Here is a 20,640-nt window from a genome sequence, read left to right as displayed (position 1 = left end):
TATAAATATATTTATATATTTATAAATATATATTTTATATTTTTTTATATTATTAAGATAAAAGAAAATTTTTAAGCTGTTTTATTAGCAGAATCATATAATTAATAATTAAATCCAATATCATTAGAAATTCCAAAAGTAAAATACAATTTTTTTTTATATATCAAAATATAAGATTTTAATTCCTGTATGCGGTGTTCCTATTATAGAATATTCTTTAATGTGGATATAATCAAATAAAATATAAGAAGTATTTATAGTATATACTTCTAATAAAGAATAGATTGAAAATTACTTTCATAATAGGCAAGATTAATAAATAAAAATTAAATTAATTTATGCTAATGATGCTAAAAGGTAATATTATTTCTTTATAAATAATTATTACATAAATAATATTTTTTGAGTGTCGGAGATGCATTAAGAGAACTAAATTAAGAAAGAGTAATATATGGCGATTTTTTACTTTCTTATGGAGATATTATATCAAATCTCCGTTTGGCATAAATTGTACGACATTATTAGAACAAAAAAAAGGAAAATCCATTAAATATTATTACAGCAGTTTTAAAGAATGTTGATATATTTGACAATAGTAGATCTTTTTAAGAAGATAATTATGCTTTTTTAATAGATGAAGTAAATAATAATATTGTTTAGATTGAAAAAATGATTTAATAAGATTATTTTAAGGTTAATTTAGATAGAATAAAAATATCAAAAGGATCTTGTATTGATTTTTAAGTTAATTATAGTTATTTAGATACTTAAATTTATATTTGTTCTCCTGATGTTTTAAAAGCATTTTAAGAAAATTATATGCATCACTCTTTAAGAGATGATTTTCTTAAAGAATTACTTACTGCTGAAATTAATGAAGAGAAAATTAATTATTTTCTAGTTTCTAAAAATGAAAATTTCCTTAAAATTTCAGATCCAAAAATTTATTATAAAATAAATTAAGATTTTTTAAAAAGGTAATATTTATTTCAAAAATAAATAATAAAACAAAAATTAAATAGATATTTTACTTCTTTTAATCCTAATAAAATATATAATATGTTAAAAATATAAATAATTATTAAGACTATAATATTTTTATAGCTAAAAATGCATCTTTTTCACATACAACAATTATTGGAAATAATAGTTTTATTGGCGAAAAAACAAAAATTGGAAATAATTGTAATATTCAACAAAGTATTATTGGGAAAAATTGTAATTTAGGAAAAAACATAAATATTTTAAGATGCATTATATGGGATAATGTACAAATAGAAGATAATGTATATATTGAAAATTCTATTATTTGTAATGATGTTATATTAAAATAAAATTCTTAAGTAAATAATGGATGTTTTTTACTTTAAGGAGTAATTCTAAAATAAAATTAAATATTAAGAGAAAATACAAAAGTAATTATTAAAAATTATTTGAATATATATATATATATATGTATATATATATATATATATATATATATATATATATATATATATATTTGTATATTTATTAATATTTTAGGCATCTTTTATTTAATATGACATTAATAAAATAAATAAAAATGAACATATAAATAATTAATTATTTGAAAAGGGTTTTATATATACTGATGAAAAAAATGAATACCTAAATTTAGAAATTATTGGTTTTAATCAAGAATTGATAAGGGAAAAGTTCGAAGATGAACTTAATTTAGAAACTCCTGACAATAGCTTTGATAATTTAAATGAAGATAATAACTAAGACAATTATTTGGAAGAAGAAATAAGAGAAATTATAGAACACTCTTTAAAAGATTCTTCAGAAATCGACCATGCTAGTGTTGAAATACACAATTTAAAAGTAATAATATTTATATTTTTTATTACTTTTTAATTTTATTATTTTTTTAGATAGCAGAAAATAAATAAAACTCTGAGTTTTTAAGAATGTTTTTGCCTGTTATTTTATAAGATCTATTAAGACACAAAGATGCTGATGATTAAGTAAAAGTAAGTGAAATAAAATTGCTTTTAGAAAATTGGAATAAAATTTTTAGGAAATTTGTACATTCTAATGAAGAAGGATTAACAGTTATTTAATTAATTGAGGTTTTTTATTTTAATATAATTATTTATTAATGAAATAATAAATAATATATTTATTATTCCTTAAAAAATAAAAAAACAAATAGTAATTTTGCTCAAATAATATTTCCTATTAGAATACTTTTCATATATTTTTATAAGTATATTATAATTTTTATTTTATAATATTATTATTTATCTAAAGCTTTTATTCTAAATTGAAGTCCTTGTTCAGGAAATTATATTAAACTGGGTGAAAGAAAGAAGAAAAGATAGCAATGAAAAATAAAAATTGTTTTTAGAATTAGTATATAAAATTAAAATAATATATATATATATATATATATATATATATATATATATATATATATATATATTAAAAATAAAATACAAAAGTGTAACGATTTCATAGAATGGTTAGAATAAGAAGAAGAATAAGAAGAAAATGAGGAAGATGAAGAATAATGAAATAAAAAATAAAAAATAAATATATTTAATATCGTAGTTAAAAATTTTAATAAGAATAAACTAAATTAAATTTAAAATAATAAATTATTATTTTTAAAAATATAATTAACTAAAAAACATACTAAAACACAATATTCGTTAACTTTTTTAAAAAAATATAATTTATTAATAATATTATGATTAAATATTTGAAAAAAATCAAAAAAATTAAACATAAAATTGAATAAAAAAATTCAATATTATCCCCTTATAAATTTAAACTTAATTAAAATAAATATACAAGTAGATTAATAAATTAATTATTTTTAATTATAATGAATGAGGAGAATAAAACAATTTTTTTTCAAAAACAAAGGTTTAAATTATATAATCACCTTTCTATAAAATAAGATAAATATCAAATTTAAAAATAAAAAATTTTAATTTGCAAAACCAAATATATGCAAAGAAATATTAGTTTTCTTAATAGTTAAATATATAAATGCTCTAAATAAAATTTAAATTAGTTATTGATTTAAATAATCATGCTAAATCTAATTTAAGTTTGATTAAAATTCTAAGAAATCTGTTTTTAGAATAAAAAATACAAAAATTAAAAATATTTCAACTTTATTATTATATTGTTATTCAAAAAAAAAGTTATTTAAATATTCATCATAAAAAAATTTTTACTAAAACTCATAATTTATATTTAAATGCTAATTTAGATAATAAAAGATTCTAAGCTTTGACTTTTTTATCTTTATAAATTTAACAATCATAAATTTAATCAAATTATAAAATATAATTAATATAAAAATAATATAACAGAAAGAAAATTTAATATATAATAAATATAATAATTAACATTATATTTTGAAAAAGTATTTACATAAAATTTTTATAGATATAATTTTCTATAAAAAAGTAAAATAAAAAAATAGTTATGGACTCTTAAATAAGTGACGAACCTCAGCTTGACTATCGTAACTAATAGAAACTTACTGATAGTGAAAAATTTAGATTTAAATAAAAATAATAAGAGCGTAAATAAAAGAGTAAATGGAAAAATTCGACGATAAAAAAGATAAATAATAAGATAAAACAATTGATAAAATAATAAAAAACGAATAAGAAGAAAAGGGTAAATTAAACGAATAAGAAATAAAAAATAGAGATAATTTTATTAAAAAATATAGCAAAAAATAAAATGTAGAAAATTTGATTAAAGGACTTATTGTTTATGATTAAAATAATCAATAATTTGCTTTTTCTTCACTTTTTAAAGATTAAAAAACATTATTACTTTTCATAAGGCATTTTAATTGATTTGTTTGTAGAGATTTCATTAGGTCAATTTCGCGGATTAGTTGGAATATATTATAATAAAAGAATGTTGATTTAAAAGTAATTGGATGCGGAAAAACTAGTGGAATTAACTCTTTTTGTGTAGATACAGGATTTTTGCCTAATAAATGTTTCGTAGATCCTGAAAGAGTTATTTATTAAAGACTTGGATTAACCAGAGTAGAAAAGCCAAGTGGATTAATAGGAAAAAATTAAAGCGCAGAAACTACTACAGGATTATGTTGTGGATTTTTGTGGACTTCTATAGCTTTTTGTAGAAGAGGGGTATAGGGTGACGTTTTTTAATTAGGAGGTAGTATTTTAGCTGGGCCGGGTTAATATTTTTTTTTCAAATTTAATGATGAAAGTCCTGAAGATCATATTAGTTATGTGGCAATGATTGAACTATTAGGAATTTCATATGAAGAAGATTATTAAGCCTAATAATAAAAGAAAAAATGAAATTTTAAAAAAAGAAATATAAAAAATAAATAAATAGATTTTATATGATAAATGAAATCTAAAATTTTCTATAAAAATTGATTTTGTTTTGAAATTTTTTAATTTTATTTATTTTTACTTTCTTAATAAGTTTAAAATATAGTATTAAATATATTTTTATGTTTATTTGTATATATTATACAATCTCCATTATTTTTTTGTATTTCTAATTTATAAAATTTAGTTATTATAATATCAAATTAATTTTTTATTAACAATTAATATTACTATTTATAATGATGTTAACTTAATATTTTTTTTTTTAAATAATAATAGTAAAATTTTTGCATTTATTATAAATACTTTTTTTGCATTATTGTATATTTTATAAAATAAAGTATTTTATTATATGTTTTACTAATGAGATATTCTTAAAAAAAAATTAGTTTTAATAAGATATTAAAATAAATTTTTAATTATATTTATATAGACACTAATCATATATATTTTATAAAAATAAAGATATAATCAGAATAAAAGATTAAAAATAAAATAAAACAAAACAATTAAAAAATGAATATATAACCATTAGGAGTAAATAATAAGTTTAAAACATAATTATGTAAACATTTTAGTTAAAGTAAAATAAAAATATGTAAATAAAATTAACTAAAATATTATTTAATAAGCTGGAAACTGTCCTAAAAAAAACGAATGTGCATTTGCACATGGGGAACATGAATTATAATTCGGTAGTTTTTAAAAAAAGCCATTTTAAAAAGCTAGTGCTTCATAACCTACAACAAATTTTAAATAAATAATGTGTAGATATTATAATGAATAAACAGGTAATAATCTTATTAATTCTTAACTTAAAAATATAAATAAATAAAGGAGAATGTAATTGTAAATTTGAATCAAGATGTCTATATTCACATTCAAAAGAAGAATAAAGATAAAGTGTAAATATTTTTTTAAATAAATTTTTTTATTAAAATAAAAAGTAAAGTGTAATTAATGGATATCAATATTAAATGCCAATTAATTAAATTGATATGAATATGATGATGTATTAGCAATAATAATAATAACAATAAATGGCATAGTTTAATTTTATTTAAGCTTAAATGTCGCATAAATTTTCTAGCATTTTATACTAGCTAATACCTTAAGTAGAATAAGTTAATCCAAATTAAGAATAAATTAAAATGGCAGAATCTTTAAACAGACAGGGAAATCCTTTAGGTGCGACTGAAATTCTGCTAAATATTTTAAAAGATGCCTCATCAGAAAAAGAATAAGAATTATTATAAGAAATCGAAAATGCGCTTAAAGAATACTAGAATTAAGATCCTGTTTAAATTTAAACTATGATGGCAGCTGTAGGTATGATGCCTATGGATATTAATTAAATACATTAAATGTTAATGATGATGAATTAAGTAAATTCATTATTTTTAATAATATATATTTTTTATTTAAGTTATAAGTTGGTATGTAACAAAATTAAATGCCTTTTTAGTGAAAGTTATTTTTAAAATAAAAAAACTTAAGAATATGTATTTTGAAAAATAATTATAAAATAAAAGATGCTTAAAATTAGAATAAAAATTATATATATATAAAAAGTTTATAAATATTTTTTATATTTATTTATTAAATAATTTTTTTTTATAATTAAATTATTATTTAATTAAAAAAAAACCAAAAATAAAAAAAAATCATTTATAAAAAAAAATTTTATATAAATAAAGATATATAAGAAAAAAATATATTTTATTAACACTACTTTAAAATATATAAATAAAATAAAAAAAATACAGTTTAAAATAAAAATTATTTAAGTGTGTCTATATTATGATATAGAGAGAAAAACATAAATAAATAAATAAATAAAATATGAATCTTTTTAATTTAATATTAAAAATAAAAAAAATAATGAAGAAAATATGAAAAAATAAAAAAATAAATATTTTCTATACAGTGAAAATTAAGGAATTAACTATATAAATGGAAATGAAATAAATAAAATTAATTTAATAATATAAAAAAGCAAGAATATATATATATATATATATATAAATAATAAAATATATATATATATATATATATATATATATATATATATAATTATATTTATATTAATATTAATAAAAACATTTTATTTTATTAGAAAATTTAAAATTTTTTTCTTTCATTCTAATAACTATTTAGTTCTTTAGAATATTTTTTTTATTATATAAATTGCAATATTTTATTTATATATTTTTATTTCATTTTTTTTTATCTATTATTAATTTTTTTTACTATTTTAAAATTACATTTTTTGTTAACTGCATTTATTGTATTATATGTTATTATACTTAATAATTATAATTTTTTTAATTTTATGTATATTTAGTTATTAACTTATAAATGATTAAGAAATAATAACTATTATATATATATTATAAAATAAAGTTATATTATAATTTTCTTGAAACATTTTAAGATTGAAATAATTTTTTATTTATTCAAAATTTGTTTTAATATAAAATAAATATCCTTTATAAATAAAAATTATTTATTAATAAATTTATAAAAATAAAATTAAATAATGGCATCTTACATATAAAAGTATATATATAAAAAAATATATAAAAAATAGTCTAATTAACAATAACAGATTTGAAAAAGAGTTAAAATAAAGATTAAATTAAAAGGCTACAGGAAAATTAACTGAGGAGTCAATTTTATTAAAAGCTTTTAAATACTTTGATTTAAATAATAATGGGAAAATTGAAATAGATGAATTTTCAAAATCTTTAGAAAGAGTAGGAATACTAGTTTTAAATAAACAAGTAACAATATAATTATTTAATTAAAAATAAAGTATAATTTATCTAATTGTTTTAGGAATTAATAGATTTATATAATTATTATGATAAAGATGGTGACGGTGTATTAGATTATAAAGAATTTGTTAACATATTATTTAACCCAAACTCTTTATAATCATAAAAGTATAATTTAAAAAAATAAATTAAATATAAATTTATAAAAATAAAAGTCAATAGCCTTAACATTCAAAGTAATAAAATAATAATCAATAATCTACAGGTGCAGATAATCAATAAGCTTCTTTTTTGAAATTTTAATCAAAGTTACTTTCGAGGGGAGGGACAGGAATACTAGGATTAGGTAGATAGTTCAGAGTATAATATCTATATAAAAAAAAATTGTTAAAAAAAAAATAAAGATTTTCGATGATGACAATTCAAAGGATTTAAATATAAATGAATTCCGTAAAGCTGTAAAAGATATCCAAGTAGATATTACAGATTAATAAATTCAAGAAGTATTTGAATATTTTGATAAAGATGGTTCTGGAAGCATTAATTACGATGAATTTCTTTTAACAGTAAGAGGTCCTATGAATTTAAAAAGAAGACGCTTGGTTTAATAAGCTTTCTAAATTTTAGATAAAGATGGATCCGGAGTTGTTGATTTATATGATATAAAATAAGCTTATAATGCTAAAATGCACCCTGAAGTAAGAAGTGGAAAGAGAACTGAAGATTCAGTATTGTTAGAGTTTATAAATACATTTGAATCTTATACTGGGTTTAGAGGAATTAAAGATGGACAAATAACTTTACCTGAATTCGAAGATTATTATACTTTTATTAGTGCTTCTATTGATAGAGATGATTATTTCGATTTAATGATGAATAATGCTTGGAAAATGAATGAATTTGCGAACAAAAATTTAAATACTAAAGGATGGACTGGAGATAATTAATAAAAAAATACAGTTTAAGATTACTATAATTAAAATTTATAAAACAGATAATAATAATAAGCTTAAAATAAAAAAAAAGATAATAATTTTAATGAACACCCTGATGTTGTAAAAAAGAGTAAAACACTTAGCAAGAAAGTCCTTTTGATGAAAAAGCTTTATAAATCAAATAATAATATTAATAGAATAATTATTATGTCAAAAATCCTAGATTAAGTTAATAAGCACAAGAATATTTTAATTAATTTAAAACAAAAATAATTACTAGAGGTACTAGAGGTATTTATAGTCTACGAAGGCTTTTTAGAATTATAGATGATGACAACAGCAAAAACCTTAGTTTGGAAGAATTCGCAAAATGTTGTAAGGATTTAAGAATGGGATTAAATGAATAATAATCTTAGCATCTATTTGATTATTTTGATAGAGACGGATCAGGGGAAATTAGTTACGATGAATTTTTAATTTCTATAGTTGGTGAAATGAACAGAAATAGAAAAAATCTTATTTAATAAGTATTTAATAAACTTGATAGAAATAAAAATGGGTTTATTGAATTGGATGATATTATTGGTGTTTATAATACTAAACAGCATCCTGATGTTATAAATGGAAAAAAACATGAAGAAGAAATTCTCGGAGAATTTTTAGATACTTTTGAATAACATCATGCAATGCTAGTATATTAATATATTATTACATGATATATTTAATTTAAATTTTATTTTATTTTTATAAGAATGGTGATTAAAGTCTGAGAAATAGATCAGTTACTTAAGAAGAGTTCTATGAATATTACAATAATGTTAGTGCATCTATTGATGATGATAGATATTTCGAATTAATGATAAAAAATGCTTGGAAAATATGAATAGAAAATATTAAGCAAAATACATACTTAAACAAATATAAAAATATTGATTTTTATATAAATAAATAATTTAATAAAATAATGTATTATATATATTTATTTATATTGTTCAAATCCATCCGTTTCCGAAAGTCTTTCCATATAATTCAAATCCTGAAAGATTAAGATTATCACTTCCATGAGAATTTTTTGAAATTTATTTAATTCTAAAATAGCAGAAACCTTTTATTTATCTTTAATTTAAAATACATTGTAGTCTTTATTAATCAATTGCATAAGTAGAAGTTGCTCCTCTTTCCTTTAAAGCTTCCCTTTCCATCTAACATTAATAACTAAAATGAGAATCATTTTCATCCCAAAACTTTCTTTAATCGATAACAATATAATCTTCATTATCAATTGAAGCTTCCAAAGCCCAATTTAGTAAAACATAAGTAGTTGAATTTCTAATTTTTATTGTATAACATGTAGGTGCAAGGAGTTTTTCTTTGCTCAAATTAACACCAAAAAAGCTCATTTTTTCATTTGTAGTCGATAAATTTTGTAATTCTCGGCCTACAAAGTATTATATTTTCCCTGTTCTTAAGCTAGAGCAAAATGCTTTAACTTAACATAAATCATGAGGGTTTATATATGGTCTTTTTTTTCCTTATGTTCCAATATAATAAAGAACACCATTTTCATCAAAATCGTATTTATAAATAAATTCAGAAGGGTAATTAGGAAGATTTTAATTAGGAGAAAATTAAGAAAAGTTATTTTAAGTATTATGTTTTTGAGGAGGACTTACATAAGATTTAGTTAATGGATAATGATTTAAAGGAGAAGAATAATTAAACTATGAAAAATGGTTATTATTGTTGTTATTTTCCTAATACTTTTAACCTTCTTCCATAATATCGTATATTTAATTTTGGTTATTTCTAGTTTATTATTATAAGTTTTTATTTTATTAATCTTATTGATATATTTTTTCTTTCGTTTTTAAAATTTCTTATTATTTTTAATTTTGTTCAGGACTAATATTATTTTAATATTAATTAATATTAGAAGTATTAATGATCCCTGATTTTTTTTCTGCTTAGTTATCTTTATTTAAATTAGCTTGACTCAAATTAAAAACGTTTTTTTCATAACTTTATCTTGGGTTAAGATTAAATAAATATTCAGTATTTTCAGTTTAAGAGTCATAATAATTTAATTTTGAAGAAATTGCAAGTAAAAATATGTCCTTAAATTCTTAAAAATATGGCATTTTACTATATTTTAGTAAATTTTCATGACTTACATATCCTAATCTTATCGATAAAAGTAGCTTTTTTTTTTCTTCAGATGATAATTGGTAATTTATTAATTTTTGTTTTGCCATTTAGTCTAAATCTTCTTTCATTTAGTAAGTCTTCTCATCTTTTTATTCTTTGCTTTGATTTTTTTCTATATGTTATTCAACTATTTCTGCTGGATTTTCAGCATTTTCAGCTTTATTTTCAATATTTTTAATATTTTCAATATTTTCAATATTTTCAATATTTTCAATATTTTCAATATTTTCAATATTTTCAACAAGTTTTTCAGCATTTTATGCTGGTGTTTCTTTATATTCTTACTAAATTATATTATTTTCTACATTTTCGGTCTATTTTTCTATCTAATCAACATTTTAAACTATTTTTTCAGCATTTGTATGCGGTTTTTATATGTTTTCTAGTGGTTATAATTAAATATTTTAAGAATTTTTATTTTATGGATTAGAAGAGTTCTTTTAGTAAGTAAAATAAATTATAAAAATGCAATTAAAAAAAAAAAAATACTTATTTAAAATTAATATATTAGTAAACTATATTAAGGAGATCACTTTCATCAGATATATTAAGGTCATCCCTTTAAAGAATAGAAAGGAATACAGGAAAAGGAAGCTAGTTTAAAAGATTAGATAAAGAAGATAATCTTAGAATATCACCAAATTTAGGTATTATTATATCCAAAGAAGTTTTTTGAAGACTTAAACTATCAAATTGTATGGAGTCATATAACAAATAGAAAATTTCTTCTTCTTTTAACATATTTTTTATGATATAATCTTCCAGGATTTTATATAAAGATTCGAATTGTAAAGATTTACAAAATGAATAAATTTGCATACAGTTTTGTTTGTTTATTTAAGATATTATTAAACCTTTTGAGTCACTTTAATTATCTACTTAATTATATATTAGCTAAAATATTGTAGATAGTTAAAATTTTTCTGTTTATCCAGATGACTCCTTATAAGGAATTATTAGATTTGGAAGAATTAAACAGTTTATTTAAGGATTTTATTCAAATATTTGCAATAATAATTGACTTTAGGATGATAAAATTATTTTATGGAGAGAAAATTAATCCTATTTATTATATGTTTATATTTAAATGTCAGAAAATAAAGATTTTGTTAGAAATTATGATATTTGCATTTATTTTTTATTTAATATATGTATTTTAAGTTTTATTTTTTTATTTAACTTTATTTTTAAATTTGATAAAATAAATAATATAAATATATAAAAATTAATTGTTTTCGTTTATTATATTAATTTTTAATAAGCTAAAATTTAAAATTACAATATTTTCAAATAGACTTAAATATAATTTAATTATTAAATAATAAATTAAAATATATATATATATATTGATTAGATAAATTATATCAAAAATAAAATAAAAATGAGGACATAAATTCATATTTAATTTAAACTAAATTATACAATATTTATAAATAAAAATATAATTTTGCTTAAATTAAATATCTTTTATATTAAAATTATACATTTTTATTATGGATATTTATTATATTTTAATTAATATACATAATACGTATTATGTTAGATTTATTTTGATATGTTCATCTATAATTACAAAAAATTTCATTATTATATAATTATTAAACAAATAAAACTAGAAAAGATTAAAATTAAAAAATTCCCTTCATATAATTTTTTTTCCTATCATCATTTTACAAAAAAAAATTTAAAAAATAATAGAAATTTAAAAAATAAAAAAATGATATCATTACACATCTAAAAATAATTGAAATCAGCTAATTTATTCAATCCCTATCTTTCTTTTAATTTTTCAAATGTTCAAAATAATTATATATATATACTCATATTAAAATGAATAAATTTATAAACAAAAGGTTTTGTCAAACTTTATAAATGGAGAATGGAAATCTTCAAAAGCAACATAATTTTTTGAAGTAAGAAATCCAATTACATAAGAACTTATATCAAAAGTGCCTTAATCAACACCTGAAGAATTTAATGAGGCTGTTTAATGTGCATAGAATGCATTTTAAACATGGAGTCAAGTAAATAAAAAGCTAAAAATATAAATAAAAAAATATTTTTCAATTAAAAGACACCTCTATTAGTAAGACAAAGATATATGCTAAATTTATAACATAGAATACGAGAAGATACAGATAAAATAGCTAAAATAATAACTTAAGAAAACGGAAAGACCTTAATTGATTCTAAAGGTGATATCATTAGAGGATTAGAAGTAATTGAACATTCATGCGGTATTTATTTGTTTTTTAAAAATCGACATCAAAATCAAATAAAGGTATTTCTCATGTAATGTAAGGAGAAACAATACCTAATGTTGCAAAAGGAGTAGATATGTATTCTCATAGAGTCCCTTTGGGAGTATGTGCTGGCATATCAGCTTTTAATTTTCCGTGTATGATACCTTTATGGATGATACCTTATGCAATAACATGTGGAAACACATTTATAATAAAACCATCGGAAAAAGTTCCAGGAACAGTTTAACATATTATGAATATAATGAATGAAATTGGAATTCCTAAAGGTGTAATAAACGTTGTACATGGAGGATTTGATACTGTCAAATAAATAACTGAACATCCAGATATTAAAGCAATTTCATTTGTAGGTGGAAATAAAGCAGGAGAATTTATCTATTAAAATGCTTCTAAAAATTTAAAAAGATGTCAAGTTAATATGGGAGCTAAAAATCATGGTGTTATTATGCCTGATTGTGATAAGTAAGATGCTTTGAATGCACTTGTCTCTGCTGCATTTGGTGCCGCTGGATAAAGATGTATGGCTTTATCGGTTGCTGTTATGGTAGGAGATAGTATTAATTGGCTTCCTGAATTAGTTGAAAAAGCTAAAAAACTAAAAGTAGGAAATGGTATGGATGAAGGTGTCGATTTGGCTGCTTTGTGTTATCCTGAAGTAATTTCTATTTTTTTTTATAATTCTAATTTACTTTTAATATATATAATTTTTTAAAGTTAAAAAAAAGAGTTATTGAGCTTATTGATAGTGCTGAATAAGAAGGAGCTAAAATACATTTAGATGGTAGAACTTATAAAAACTAAAAATATCCTAATGGAAATTTTGTTGGACCTACTGTTATTAGTGGAGTAAAAGCAAACATGAAGTGTTATTAAGAAGAAATTTTCGGGCCTGTATTATGTGTTGTACATGTAAATACTTTAGATGAGGCTATCAAATTTATAAATAGGTATGTTTTTAATTTAATTAATTTTAACTTTTTATAGTAATTAATATGGAAATGGATGTGCTATTTTCACTAAAAGCATGTCTTATGCAAGACACTTTTAACAATTTATTGAATGCGGGTAAATCGGTATTAATTTGCCTATTCCAGTACCTCTTCCTATGCTTTCATTTACAGGAAATAAGGTTTTTTTACTTTATTTTTATTTTGTTTATTAATATTTTAGAGATCTTTTGCAGGAGACTTGAACTTTTATGGAAAAGCTGGGGTTAAGTTCTATACTTAAATGAAAACTGTTACTTCAAGATGGAAAGAAGAAACAGATGCAGCATATAATGTTTCAACTTCCATGCCTTTAATGAAATGAAAAAATTAAATATTTAAATATTTCGTATATAAAAATTATATAGTTGCTTAATTTAATTAATTTCATGTTTTTAAATTAAATTTATTGATTTCATTTTATTTAATAATTTATATATTGATATAATTTATATATAATATCTTTTTGTTATTTTATTTTTAAAATTAAATAATTAAATAAACGATAATTATAATTTTATTAAATATTAAATATACAAATAGATAATAAATGGTTCTTAGAAGAAATCCTAATAGTAAACTTAGAAATAAAATTTCTACTTTATTTTTAATTGTTTTAGCTGGAAATTTGTATAAATTTAGCAATTTTTTTAACATTTATTTAAATATAAACTATATTAAAAAATTATCTGAAGCTAATTCACCTCTTTTGCCACAATCTATTAAAAGCATTTATGATATTAGGATATAGAAATAAGAAATTGAACAAGAAAATTAATAGTGCGATACTTTCTGGCATAATTTTTAAAAAAATCAACTTGAATAATAAGAATTATAAAACAAATAAATAATATTAAAGTATTTGAGACATATTAAAAATTTAGATTATTTAAAAAACATATTTAAGATTGAAGGTATAAACATTAAAAAAATATCTTATTTATGAAGATAATAAATTTTATTTATAAATCTAAAAATAGATTATTCAAAATCATTAAAAAAAAAAAAAAAATTGAAATAAACTTTAATATTATAATTTTATAAAAAATATTTATGTCTTTAAATAAATTTATACATATTTTCAAATCAAATTAATTTTTTTATTAAAAACAATTATATAATAGTTTATTTATAACAATCAAAAAACATTCCCATATTTTTTTTTTCAAATTCATAACTTTTACATATGCTTTTCTTAGAACCTTTATTTTTATAAATATATTTTATTAAAGTTGGATAAAACATAATATCCTTTTAATTTTACTTTAGATAAAGCATAAATTTCTTAAAAAAGATTATTATTTAAATTTTTAAAAATTATATATTCTATATTTTATTTGCTTTTATAAATACGAATTGAAAAAGTGCCTTTTATATAATACAATTTTTAGTTTTGTGTTTTTTATATTTAAGTCAAATGTTTTTTTTTTTACATCATACATATATAAATTATTATAAAGTATTTAATTAAACAAACATTAATTAAATCTGAATAAACTCTTTTTTATAAATTATAACTGTAAATATAAAATTTGAATTTTAAATATCAATAGTTTATTTTAGATTAAATAAAATATATTTAAGGTTATCATTTCAAAAATTTTTCGTAAAATATGATTTATACTGTTGTTAAAAAAATAAATTTCTATCCTTTTTATCATATTAATTAAGCTTTTTACTTTTTTAGATTTATTATTCTAATTTTGTAATTATGCACTTTAATTGGTTTTTCTCTTATAGATAAAGCTAATTTTCTTATTTCAAATAATTAATTTCCTAATCTTATTTTTCTTTTATTTATTTTTGTTATATTTAGTATTTATCTTCATAAATAGTATTTTTTTAATTATTAGTATTTTGAATTATTTTAATCTAATCTTAAAGATTTAAAATAATATTATTTTTATCTTCTAATTATTATTTTAAGTTATTAATAATAATATCAAAATTTTGCTAAATTCTTTACAAATTATCTTAGTTTTTAATATATATTTTGTCTCTAGTTTCATTTAGTATTGATAAAAACTAATCCTACTTTTTTTATTAATCTTATAAAATTTATTTATCATTTTTAGATTATTCAATCATTTTTTATATTTATTTTTGATAATTTATTATTTAGTTTTAAGCTTATTAATTAATTTACTACATTTCTTCTTATTTGCTTTATAAAATATTTATTTTCTCTTAATATTATTATTATATTACTTATAATTTGTTACTATATTCTTCTTATTATTAAAATATTTGATTCTCATATTTTTCTTTTTAATTTTATAAATTTATTATTTGTTTTTCTTCTGAATTTATTGCTTATTATTTATATGCTAAAATTTAGTTTTCGAATTCTTATAAACTTATTTTATATTTTAGAGCTTGATTATTAATTTCTTACTAATAAATATTCCGTAAGCTTTAAATATAGATCTAACTTTTATCTTGAAAAAATAAATTTAATAAACTTTCGAAATCATTTCCTTGAATACTATTTTCTTTTTATTACTCTTTATCTATATAATTTTGTTTATCTTATATATCTTTAATTTTTTAAGTTAATTTAAGCTCTTCTTGTAAAATATTATCAACTTTTAAAGTATTATCATAATCTAAATTAGAGTTACATTAAATTAAATATTATATTTCTTATTCGAGCTACTATTTTGTAGTTTATAAGAAATTTTACATAAATAAAAAAAATTGTTATTCAAATTTTTAAATAATAATAAAAAAACATTCAAAAATTTTATAAAAATTATAAATAAAAATAATTTTTTTATATTATTAATAAATATAAAAAAATGTTTATTTAAATTCTTATATATATAATAAAAAAGTATATAAATAATATATTTTAGTTGTACTTAAGGTTGATAAGTTTATAACATATAATATATGCATGTATTTTTGCATAATAGTATACTGTCATAATTAAATTATATGGCTAACACATTGTGCTACACAATATAAAATAAAAAACACATATCTAAAATAAATAATAATATCATTTAATAATTTTTCAAGACAATTCATTAAAATTTTACTTTCATTCATTAAATTTTACTTTTAATAAATTTTAGATTAGTAAAAAAATAAAATATATCTATTCTAAATTCCCAAAAAAAAAAAAAAAAACAGAGAGAGACAATGATAAACGTCTAGAGATCTAACACTTCAAATAAATCCCACTCCTAAAAAGATTGGGAGGGTTGTGAGAAGATAAATGAGAAGTACATAGTGACATTTTGCTTAAAGTATATAAGTATAAATTAAGTCACTTTTAGGATAAAAATTATTTTTATACTATAATTATTAATTTAAATTTTATTTAAATTGGTGTTAGAGATATGTAGTTGGTTTCAGTACTATAGTTGTATTTTTAATTAGAATAGTTTTTCATATATTTTTGAAATTTAATTTTTAAAAATTCATTTTAGATATAATTCTTTTTTAAATCAAAGCTAAATTTTATTAAATATAATTTTCTTTTTGTATTATTGTTCAATCTCATTTAAAACTTTCTTGAAATTTTACATTTACTATTTTAAACATTATCTAACTTTTTAAACAAAACAAAAAAATATTTTTATATTCTTTTCAAATATTCAAGTTAGTTTATTTTAACTAATTGGAAATAATCTCATCTTTTTTAATTTATTTAAAAAAAAAAAATTGTTTTGCAAAAATTATAAATTATTTATATATATTATTATTGAGAATAAACAATTTACTTTTAAGTAAATAATTAAGCTTTCATTACATTAATTTTCTTCAAAAACAGTCAATCAAAAGTTTCTTGAATAAACTTTAAAAGGTGAAGTAAAAGTTTTAATTTTGGAAAATTGGCCTAAATTCACTCTAAAGCTGAACAAGTCTTAAACTAAGTTTGAAATTTATTAAAAAATTTTAAAACTTTTATCTGAAAAGTATATAGATATGTCTTTGGGTTACGATTTTTTAAACTTGCCTGAAAAAGACTATCTATTAAAATCTTTACACTTTTTTGATTAAACAAACTATTTATTTTTAAAATATCAAGTAAATAAACAAAAATAAATTACTTAAAGATTTTGATTAAGGATATAAAAATATACAAAATAATTTTTTTTGATATTTAAAAAAAAAAAAAAATTGTCATTCTTATATGTCACAAAAGGAAATTCAGTAAGAAAAAGAGGAATTTATAAGATCACTTAATAATAAAAAGTATAATAGATGAAGGATGCCGAAACCAAAAGAATAAAAATATATTAATTTAATTAATTATGACTATAACTAAGAGTAAAAAGAGCTTAACAAAAATTATAATAATTTTAAAGAATTGAATAAAAACAAAGAAAAGAAAAATTAAAATATAAAATGAAAGATTACATTTATTTGATAAACAAAAAATATATATATATAATATAAAAACAAATATATATTATATAGAATATATATGTTTTACTTTCAATTACTTTTCAATTGTGAATGTTAGTTAATTTTTAAAATAAACTAATAATTTGAATTATATAAAACATAAATTAAAAAAATGCACTTTTTTTAAATTAAACCTAATATTTTAAATTAAAAATAAATAAATTAATTATTACTTTAATAAATATAATTTTTAATAACAATCATTTGTTTTTTAAATTAAAATAAATTAGACAAATTGTATTTTTTAAGTTATTTTCGAAAAAATACATAAAGAAAATATATTATAAATTATATAAAGAGAAAATTTCATTTATTTATTTTTTGCATATTTTGTGGAAGCTAAAATAATAAATAATGTCTTTCTTTTATTTAAAATATTTGAAAATTAAAACTTAATTTGTTTTAATCAATTAACCAATAGAAAAATAGCATTTATAAATTTTATTATACCCCTTTTGACTTTACAATTATTCTTATAAAGTTAAATATCAAAAATCGACTAAGGAATTTCTAACTTTATTAAAATATGTAATTTGTAATAATTTTTAAAAGAATAATATTTTTGTATCTTATATATATTTATTATTTCTTTGAAAAAATCTTTTTATTTAACTCTGTTAAAATATATATTATTATAATTTATTTATTTTTATATAAGTAAACAAAATTATAAAAAAAATTACTTTATTATATAAAAAAATATTATAATTTTTTAATTTAGTAAAATAATTTAGAATTTTTTCTAAATAATAAATATTTTTTTTAATTTATTTTTATAATATATTTGATAGATTCTTTGATTTTTTGTTTGTTTTTAATTTATTATGTTATCTTTATTTTTATAATTAAAATTTTTTAATATAACTTATTTATATGTCCTTCTTACTTTTAAATAATAAATATAATTTTTTTATATTAAGTTTTGTTTAAAATATATTTTTTATATTTTATGTTTTTTAATTTAAGCTTTTAAACTTGATTATTGTTAATAAGTATTTTTTACATTTTTTTTTTTTAAAAACTTTTATCTGAAAATAATTCATTCTGAATGTTGGGCACCACTGAAGTTTTACATTCTCAATAATTTTTAATAAAGATTAAAACACTTATTAGAATATAATAATAAATTAGTTTTTTTTTATTTATTTAAATGATCTATAAATTATTTAAAAAATATTTTATTTATTAAAATCAATACTTAACTAAATATTCTTTTGATCTATGCCCAAATAAGTTCAATAGGATTAAGAGCTGGGGTATTTTTAGACGTATAAATCACTGGAATCTTGTTCCAAATTAATTTTTTAAAATATCTATTATGCTTTGTGATGCTTAATCAAAAAATATAAATAATTTTAATATTCTCCTTTAATAATTAAATTTTAAATTATTTTTGAGATAAAACCAAAAAAAATGTATTAAAAACTTAACTTTTCGTAATAGCTCCCAAAATAGTATAACGTTTAGTATTTTTTTCTTTTTCCAAAATAGGAATTTACCTAAATTAATGATAGTGAAGTAAAAACTTTTTAGCTGTTTTCATTTAATACTTTGTAGAAGGTCTTAATATTAAAAAAAAGTTTTTATATTAAGACAATAACATATTATTAAAAGAATTCATCTTTATTATGGGAATAAAAAGATATTTTTTTTATATTTATAATAGAAATGTATATATATTAAACATTTTAATTTTTTTTTAAAAAAATATATATTATTTTTTAAATATTATAAACAAATTAAAATATAATATATAAATAATTTTTTATAAAGGATTTTGAAAGAAAATATTTAATTTAAATATAAAATAATAATAGTATTTAAAAATAATATATATAAAAGTATCTTAAATTTATTTTTAATAATTATAAATTGTCAAAAAATTAATCTTTTAAACAATTAATTTTAATATTATAAAATTATTTATTTAAAACAATTTTTAGAAATATAAATAATTTTAGATTTTTTATTTATAATTAGTTATTAATTAATAAAATGCATATAAAATAAATGTCTTAGTTGATATTTAAAAAAATTTATTAAAAATAAATTTTTTAATATTGATTAGAATATTTTTAAAATATATGAAATATATATATATATATATAGATTTATATTAATTAAATACATATGTATGTATATATATATTTTTTAAAAAAATAAAATAAAAAAGCTAAGCTTATATATAAAGAATAATAAAAATATATAAATGAAATAATAACTATCTTAATATTTAAATTCATATAACTACAAAGATATATTCTAATTATCAAATGATTAGAAAATCGAAGTAATTTAGTATTAAAAAACACGTATAGACCTTTTAGAAAATCAAAAAATATCGTTTTTAAAATTATTGAATTAATTAGAAAATGCATATAAAGAAATAAAAGAACAAAAAAAAGAATTATTAATACAAACAGAAGAATTAAAAAAATAAAACTAAAACTTACAAAATCAAATAACATATTATGTTTTCGAACTAAAACGTATTTAAGAAGTAATAGATTAGCCAACTTATTAACCAAGCAGTTTAAAGGAAATAAGTTAAGAATTAAAAACAAATAAATTTTTAAAATAATATTCATCTTAGATTACTTAATCTGCACAACCGTTTCTTCTATAAAATTAACAGCAAGAAGAATAAACATACAAAGAAACTGATCCTGAATAAATAACTATATCTGTAAACAATT

At 17.6% G+C, this 20,640-nt stretch overlaps 5 protein-coding genes across 5 annotated transcripts, besides 23 other annotated features; 3 read left to right on the top strand and 2 right to left on the bottom strand. All coding sequences in view use genetic code 6, as the record gives it.

Moving 5' to 3' along the window:
* Positions 1–33: part of a microsatellite that runs on past the window's edge.
* Positions 1–40: part of a microsatellite that runs on past the window's edge.
* Positions 1–42: part of a microsatellite that runs on past the window's edge.
* Positions 1–50: part of a microsatellite that runs on past the window's edge.
* Positions 1–51: part of a microsatellite that runs on past the window's edge.
* Positions 52–1,350: 1,299 nt separating this feature from the next.
* Positions 1,351–2,537, top strand: IMG5_167020 (hypothetical protein; the record flags this gene model as incomplete). The annotated part of the gene is made up of 3 exons (XM_004030096.1): positions 1,351–1,373; positions 1,671–1,845; positions 2,466–2,537. 3 exons carry the CDS (start codon positions 1,351–1,353, stop codon positions 2,535–2,537), a joined length of 270 nt encoding a protein of 89 aa, XP_004030144.1.
* Positions 1,438–1,501: a microsatellite.
* Positions 2,395–2,446: a microsatellite.
* Positions 2,489–2,513: a microsatellite.
* Positions 2,538–3,279: 742 nt separating the features above from the next.
* Positions 3,280–3,318: a microsatellite.
* A 251-nt stretch (positions 3,319–3,569) lies between these two features.
* IMG5_167010 (hypothetical protein) lies at positions 3,570–4,303 on the bottom strand. The gene has a single exon (XM_004030095.1). It carries the CDS (start codon positions 4,242–4,244, stop codon positions 3,870–3,872), a length of 375 nt encoding a protein of 124 aa, XP_004030143.1. The 5' UTR covers positions 4,245–4,303; the 3' UTR covers positions 3,570–3,869.
* Positions 4,304–5,943: 1,640 nt separating this feature from the next.
* Positions 5,944–5,999: a microsatellite.
* Positions 6,000–6,014: 15 nt separating this feature from the next.
* Positions 6,015–6,049: a microsatellite.
* Positions 6,015–6,053: a microsatellite.
* A 309-nt stretch (positions 6,054–6,362) lies between these two features.
* Positions 6,363–6,446: a microsatellite.
* A 127-nt stretch (positions 6,447–6,573) lies between these two features.
* Positions 6,574–6,618: a microsatellite.
* Positions 6,582–6,619: a microsatellite.
* A 293-nt stretch (positions 6,620–6,912) lies between these two features.
* Positions 6,913–6,950: a microsatellite.
* A 123-nt stretch (positions 6,951–7,073) lies between these two features.
* On the top strand, positions 7,074–8,956 carry IMG5_167000 (hypothetical protein; the record flags this gene model as incomplete). The annotated part of the gene is made up of 4 exons (XM_004030094.1): positions 7,074–7,144; positions 7,200–8,193; positions 8,271–8,765; positions 8,825–8,956. 4 exons carry the CDS (start codon positions 7,074–7,076, stop codon positions 8,954–8,956), a joined length of 1,692 nt encoding a protein of 563 aa, XP_004030142.1.
* A 109-nt stretch (positions 8,957–9,065) lies between these two features.
* On the bottom strand, positions 9,066–9,473 carry IMG5_166990 (hypothetical protein; the record flags this gene model as incomplete). The annotated part of the gene is made up of 1 exon (XM_004030093.1): positions 9,066–9,473. The coding sequence occupies one exon, from the start codon at positions 9,471–9,473 to the stop codon at positions 9,066–9,068; it is 408 nt and encodes a 135-aa protein (XP_004030141.1).
* Positions 9,474–10,438: 965 nt separating this feature from the next.
* Positions 10,439–10,519: a microsatellite.
* Positions 10,520–11,980: 1,461 nt separating this feature from the next.
* Positions 11,981–13,954, top strand: IMG5_166980 (hypothetical protein). Its single transcript, XM_004030092.1, has 7 exons — positions 11,981–12,073; positions 12,132–12,302; positions 12,353–12,515; positions 12,560–13,197; positions 13,257–13,489; positions 13,527–13,671; positions 13,713–13,954. Exons 1-7 carry the CDS (start codon positions 11,996–11,998, stop codon positions 13,851–13,853), a joined length of 1,569 nt encoding a protein of 522 aa, XP_004030140.1. The 5' UTR covers positions 11,981–11,995; the 3' UTR covers positions 13,854–13,954.
* An 863-nt stretch (positions 13,955–14,817) lies between these two features.
* Positions 14,818–14,863: a microsatellite.
* A 1,689-nt stretch (positions 14,864–16,552) lies between these two features.
* Positions 16,553–16,592: a microsatellite.
* A 1,315-nt stretch (positions 16,593–17,907) lies between these two features.
* Positions 17,908–17,962: a microsatellite.
* Positions 17,913–17,965: a microsatellite.
* Positions 17,966–19,738: 1,773 nt separating this feature from the next.
* Positions 19,739–19,796: a microsatellite.
* A 329-nt stretch (positions 19,797–20,125) lies between these two features.
* Positions 20,126–20,165: a microsatellite.
* Positions 20,166–20,640: the final 475 nt, after the last annotated feature.

Source organism: Ichthyophthirius multifiliis, assembly GCF_000220395.1.
Source record: "Ichthyophthirius multifiliis unplaced genomic scaffold scaff_1120509251243, whole genome shotgun sequence".
Taxonomy (NCBI): Eukaryota; Ciliophora; class Oligohymenophorea; order Hymenostomatida; genus Ichthyophthirius; species Ichthyophthirius multifiliis.
Note: the sequence above shows the minus strand (reverse complement) of the source record. Positions and strands in the feature narration are given on the sequence as shown.